The sequence below is a fragment of the Theobroma cacao genome, chromosome 5, assembly GCF_053813885.1.
Source record: "Theobroma cacao isolate CCN51 chromosome 5, ASM5381388v1, whole genome shotgun sequence".
Taxonomy (NCBI): Eukaryota; Viridiplantae; Streptophyta; class Magnoliopsida; order Malvales; family Malvaceae; genus Theobroma; species Theobroma cacao.
Genome location: NC_142643.1, coordinates 29,667,138 through 29,674,150, shown reverse-complemented (window position 1 = coordinate 29,674,150; position 7,013 = coordinate 29,667,138). Strand labels below are relative to the sequence as shown.

Here is a 7,013-nt window from a genome sequence, read left to right as displayed (position 1 = left end):
TCGTGATTCTATGAGTTTCCCTTAACAATATCTGTAACCAGCTTCATCATGCCCAAAAATGACAAATCACTCCCAGCATTCCTCACTTGTGTCTCACCACCCTTGTAAGTGTCATCGACCCAATGGCCACCGTATGTAATTATAAGCTTTACATTGGGCAGGTTGTTGAAATTTAATAGAAAATAAGTGTTACAATCAATCAATTTATCAAAAAGTGCCACGTAATGCATGAAAACCAGTCACATAATACCTTAAAGTCATGCTCGCAATTCCTAATATCCAATCACGCAATTTTTGAAAACTAATCAAGCAATGCTTAAAAACCAGAGATGCATTGCACAAGTCACGCATTGCCTAAAAGCCAGTCTTGCAATACTGAATATTAAGGCACACAATGCCTAATATCCATTCACATAGTGCCAAATAAATCGATCACACAATACCTAAAACTAGTCACACAATACATAACAACCAGTACAGAATATATACCAACCTATCATGGAATGCCTAATATCCATTCACACAATACCTAATACCTAGTCACATAATGCCTAAAAAATTATATAATATTCCAACTATTGTCATCACACCTTTGATTCACTTATATAAATAGAAAATTAAGAAATTATGGTTAGTAAACAAGTTATTAAGCATAAAAGAAATTAGTGGCAGTTACTATTTATATAAAATATGTAATAATAAAACAAGATTTTTATTGATAAAGCTGAAATTAAGCAGATGATACAACATAAGAACCATATATTATATGCCTTCCATGGTTCATATCTTCTCAATCTCATCAACTATTTCATAAATTTTAGCCAGAATCTTGTTATTGTTCAAAACTTTTGTCTTTAGAACTTTTTTCCTAACCAGCACCTTATCGATCAAAACACGCAGATCCTTCTCCATGTTCTCAATGACATCCATCAATTTTCCCATATATGTTGCAACATATTCAAGAATATCTTCCTTTTCAGAAGCAACTCCCTTCCCGGTTTCCCCACTAAAACATTTAGACACCATGAGAAATTTGAGATTTTGTGACTTTCATTCAAACGGTTTTGAATGGAATGGACAAAGATTCCCTCTATTTATAAGTATGAATGCTGACTCTTGGAAAGAGTGTTCAATGGTTTTGGGCTTGTTTTTTGACGAATATGGTTAGTCCGTAAATCGATGCAATAAGTGCTTTAAAGAGAATTTTAAAGTTCTATGTCAGTTGAATTTGGATGGTTTTCTGCACCAACATAAGTGAAATTAAGAGGGTTGAATTGGTCATTAAGCATTCTTAATTCTCTTCTAATTTTACAGAATTGGTTATTAAGGGGGTTGAATTAGTATCTATTCAACTTCAGCAGTGGGTAGATAAAGCAACGAAATGATTAAAAATTAGTCACATAATGCTTACAAATTAGTCTAGCAATTCCTAAAATCCAGTCAAGCAATGCACAAGTCACGCAACTCTTAAAAGCCAACCTCGCAATGCCTAATATTCAGTCACACATTGCCTAATATTTAGTCATGTAATGTCAAATAAACCAATCACGTAATTTTTAAAAACCAGTCATGCAATTCTTAAGTTGCGCAACACATAACAACTAGTAACACAATGTCTAATATCCAGTGACGCAAATCCTAAAAAATATTCATAAAATGTCTAACATCTAATTGATTTCATTCATTGCAGCTAAGTTTAAGTTGCCAAAGTTATATAATTTACCCATCAACTTTTGGGTTCTATTAATGTAATTATATAAACAAATAAACCCAATAACTCAAAACAGATATATTGATGTCATCTCTGCTCTTTGAGATAGTGAGAGAGAGTTGGATGGCCAGATAGACCGCGATGGCATTGGAGAGCTGGACGGTGAGACAAAGAATTTGAGATTTAATTTTAAAATTTTTGTTTGGATAGCAAGATAGAGAAAACTGAAACCATTTTATCTGAAATGGTTTAAAGGACATTGTTGTCAAGTTATGTCTAAAATTGACTAAAAACAATTAAAATTATAATAAAGGTTATTTTTGAATTAAGCTTATGATGAGGGGTATTTCTTATAATTTCGTCTATATAATATCCCAACTAAAACAAGTATATATGATGCTGGTTATAATGGCGAATTACTTTCTAGATATAACATAGCCACATAAAACCTGTAGTCTATGATACTGAAGATTTATTTCCCTTCAAAACTTGCTTACCAAATTGTGTATTTAAAGTAGAAATATATCAATTTAGCTGTTCTTTTCTGAATTTGTACAAATAATAATAGTAAATGGATTAAATCCAACCTTTTCATACACAGGAATTAGATGCAAAATTTGATCATTTATATTAAATGTTTTAAGGATTTTGAGAAAAGAAGATTGTTTGCATAAGAATATGCGAGAATTTCACTTCACACATAACGATTTTTTACATATTCAACCCTAAAACAAAGGATACAAAAGAATACACCATAAAGTTTTGTTAAAGGATCTCGGAGCTCGAAAGGACGAGTACACCATCAGACCACAGCAGAGATAGGTCTAGCGGTGGGGTAAGGGGAAGGTGTTAGGCATCCATTTTGCCAAACCCACGAAGCTCCCTCTCTACTATAATCTAATTTCCCCAAGCTAGGAAATGCTGAAGAGTGGCTGAATAGCACTTTAATGAGTTTTATAAAATTCAAAGACAAATGAAGAAGGAACTCAAGGATGATAAAAAAACAATAAGCAATTACTTCATTAAGTAATAAATGGTAGAGAAAAGTGGATAATGTGAAGCAATTTATAGTGATTCAGTTATTCCAAACCCACACTTATTATCTTGACAGTGGTTGTCAAATATTTTCAAATGCAACTTCACTAAACCAGTGAAACTAATAGCTTCCACCGAGTTTTTACAAAATGAGTTATCTCAAGCTCAAATTCGATGTTATAGAAACTCAATGAGTACTTCCAATGCTCAATTTACAACCAATGATCGATCACATTCACATTAGCAAAAGCTAAAAGCTTTATAAATGTGCAACTTCTCCCTAATTGCTTTTCCGTGTCTATGATTTTCTTTCTAGATCTCTATTTTATATCTCTTTCCTCTGCTTATTTTACATCACAACTTTCACAATTAATATATCAAACTCAATAACTAACAATTACCAGGAAATGTGGCACATGTAAGATCAACTAGGAGATAGATTTTACAAAAAACAAATAAGTAAAACTGTTTATAAACAGGTTTCTGAACCAAAGAGATCCAGGCAAAAACAGATTGAATTTTCTTCAATCCTTGAATTTTACAAACATTTGCCTGCTCTTGAACTCAAATATTAGTGAATTGAATTTCCAAAAATAAATATAAAAAATAAAAACAAAGAGACTCACTCAGATTTAGCTTTTACTTTTTCTTTCTCCTCTGTTATTGGCTTAACTACCAACCTAAAAGTCCAGACTGCCAACAAAGTTGCCTCTATTGGAGCAAGCCAGTATACAAGTATATGCTCCTTCGTGATATGATCTCCACGAGCATATGCCCATCCCATCACCTAAAAGTTTTAAAAGAGTTTGATCAAATTAAGTATGCTATGCAACACATTGGGACTAACAAAACAGGGAGCAAAATGTACAAGCAGTTAATGAATTTGGGTACTTACAGAGGCAGGGTTCATACATCCACCGGTCAGATCAGAGCCAAGAATATGAAGAGCTAACTTAGAGACACTAGTAATCCATGTCTTCATGAAGAAACTACCAGGGATCTTTCTAGCAAGCCCAAGTGAGATGATGACAATTGCAAATGTCAAGAATCCTTCCGTTAGTGCACCTCGATGGATGTCAACATTCAAACGAGGCCCAAGTCCTATTCCAGGAAAGGTCTCAATAATGAGCCTAACCCCGGTAATAGATCCAATTACCTAAAGGAAAATTAAAGGGAGAAGAAAAAGGATACATAAAATAGAAATAACATTAACCTCGACCTAAAGAAAAAAAGTGAAAAAAACAACAGCTGCTTTGATGCTATCATATAATCAACTAGTATTGGTTTTTGCACTTAGGAAGATGCATATTTGAAATCACACATAGCCTTGGAAAACAATGTAATCAATCCAAAACATAGTCTAAAAATGTTTAGATCATAGGTTAGGAGAACTATAAGCTCTGCTCATCAATGAAAAGGAAGCAAAGAGAATTTGTGAAAGTGCTACAAGAAATGAACCCAATTTCTTAGCAATATCAACAATTTTCTTTTTCTATGCTCATGCTTTGTATGAACCTTTGTTTGATTGATGTGTTTGCTACTTTCTTTTTTCCTTCAGTCTTTTATTCATTTTTATTTTTTTTCCTTTTTTCTTTTTTATCATAAAAACAAATAGCAAAAGCACCAAGCAAATGGAACCTTAATATTTATTTTTTCTCTACAGTTAAAGATCTTCTCTCTAGACCCTGCATTCACCATGTAATAGGTCATACAGAAAGCCTATCCTAACCGAATAGTGCAATAACCAGAGCCAAACACCGAGGAAAAATCCTTCAATAGAATGAAAATACGTAGAACTATGTAGCCATACACCCACATCTTTTTCCGCCCTCTCAAACATCATGGAGATGTTACAGAACCAGAAAGCCTCCAATAGTTACTTAGGCTGCTTTGGACTCTATCAGGCCAATGAAAAGCAAGCCTCGAAATTGCAATTTTTTCTCTCTGGGTCACTTTATTTCCTACTGGAGCTCATAATTCAAGTCTTCATCTAGAGACCTCCAAACAATTGAAAATGACCATAAAACATTCTCCTACCTTTCCACAACAAATTGAATCCAGCTTCACATTCAAAAGAATTCCTATAGTTCTTTTCTGCTACTAATTTCTTCCATCCATCCATTTGACGAGACAACTGATTTTAACATACAATCCTGTTCAACAGGCACCATTTAAAGAACACGACTCATGGAAAAGCAATGTAAGGGTCCACTACATCCAACCCCATGTTAGTTTGGCATGTACAAACGATGGATGGAGGTCATAACATAGTTTACTCATGGAAAAGCAATGTGAAAGTCCCAAGTTTGCAACTAAGAAATAATATGATGCAGGCATGAGATGGATGGTAGTGGCAGAGAATTCAAACAAGAGTATCATCATGCTCTAGAGGTGTCTAAGTTGAGATTTCAGACAAGCTTCTTAAGGAAATCTTATCCAATGATTACATAGTGATCGATGAAACATCAAGCACAAATTGATGCGCCTAGCTGAGCCATAGAAGCCTATAATAACCCCAATATATTTTTGACAATTTTTTTCTTTTGGCATTTAAAATGGATATGATCCAGCATTAAATGAATGGTAATTTTTTCACAGTTGGCCTCATCAAAAGCTGTGAGAGAAAAAGACATTTCCAGCACGCAAAAACCTATAAAGAATATGTGGGGCCTTTACAAAATCATCCAAAAGAAATATAATATAATATAAATTTGTTCTAAATATGAAAAGAAAGAAAGAAAGAGCGAAGAGGTAACCTGGGCAGGAATTCTGGCCCCAACAGTGAAAAGAAAGTGGCTGAAATCCCCAGAAACGGCAGAAGAGAAAACGGTTAAAGGATTGTAAGCGGCTCCTTTAGTAATCTTCCCCAAGAATGCAAAGAAGAACATGTTGATAATGGAGAAAGCACCCTTCAAGATCTCAGCCTTGGGTTGGTTACCCATCCCTAAAGCCTTGCTCACAAACATCTTCACCAAAATACCAGACCATACCCACATGAAGGACATAAGAAAATCGTATACAATCAGGCGAGCCCTGGCCATACTTGTCAGCTCCAGCTTCTCTCTCTTTCCGGATTTAGCTCATCTTATTCGATCGATGCCCCTTTTATCCACAGATTAAAGCTTTGTACAGCTGCAGCAGGGAAAGCTGATCCCACGGCTCACACAGACTCCACCAAGTCTGGGGGCTAGCACGAACTTTCACTTGTTTGGATTCTTATAAACGTTGAATGCTAACATTTTAAGTAAAATTCGTGATAGTCCGTAAACTTAATATTTTTCCACTTTCTCCCACCAACTTTTATTTGTCTCATTTTGGTCACAGAATTTTTTAAATGATCAAAAAACCTTTATAGTCCTTGTACTTTCTAATTTTATCTAATTTAGTCTCTTTACTCAAAATTAAAATAATTTAATCTCTTAATTTGAAGAATTATTTTAATTTAATCCCTCTTTCTAACAGTATCTAATTTTATCGTTGAAGGAGATTACGTCAGCATTGAATTAAGCATATTTTTATGACGTGGCATTGTAAAATAATAACGTGACATGCCATATTTCATCAATGTGATGATATGGTAATGCCACGTGATACTAATACAGTAACATGGCAATACTAACATGACATTAAGATGTTGACATGTTAGGGTCATGTGACAAATTAAAAAAAATTATGTCATGTTGTAAGGATTAAATTGAATAAAAATATATAGTACATGGACTAAATTGAACAAAATTAAGATATTGAGAGACTAAATCGAAAAAAATATTTTAAAGTACTAATCGTTAAATAGATTATTGACATACTTATTAATAAGCTAAATATTTAAGTGTAAAAAATTATAGTGTTAAAAAATATATATATATATATTTTTTCTTACTTGATTATTTGATTCTAGAATATGTAAATTAATTTATCTTTTTTACAAAAATAATTAAGTTTGAATTCTCTTTCTATAAAAACAATTTCGAGAAAATTTTATACCTAAAGTCAAATTTAGATAAATAATTTATATTACGTCAAAATAAAATAATATAAAATGACTAAATATATTCTTTTTTCTTCTGTTTATAATAGTATAAAATTTAAAAATTTATTTAACTTAGTTTTTAACTTGAGTTGAACTCAAATTAGCAAAATATGTTAATTTAGTTACAATTTTCACAATTTAAAAATACTCATTATTTTGAAATTATTCAACTCTTAGCCAATTTACTTTTTATTTAAAATTACTCAAAGTTTCTTATAAAACGATTTTATTTAAGTT

The 7,013-nt window shown here is 32.6% G+C and overlaps 1 protein-coding gene across 1 annotated transcript; it reads right to left on the bottom strand.

The window, feature by feature from the left end:
- Positions 1-3,165: 3,165 nt before the first annotated feature.
- Positions 3,166-5,922, bottom strand: SIP2;1 (small and basic intrinsic protein 2;1). Its single transcript, XM_018122315.2, has 3 exons — positions 5,503-5,922; positions 3,642-3,902; positions 3,166-3,533 (listed from the first exon to the last, which is right to left on the bottom strand). Exons 1-3 carry the CDS (start codon positions 5,785-5,787, stop codon positions 3,369-3,371), a joined length of 711 nt encoding a protein of 236 aa, XP_017977804.1. The 5' UTR covers positions 5,788-5,922; the 3' UTR covers positions 3,166-3,368.
- Positions 5,923-7,013: the final 1,091 nt, after the last annotated feature.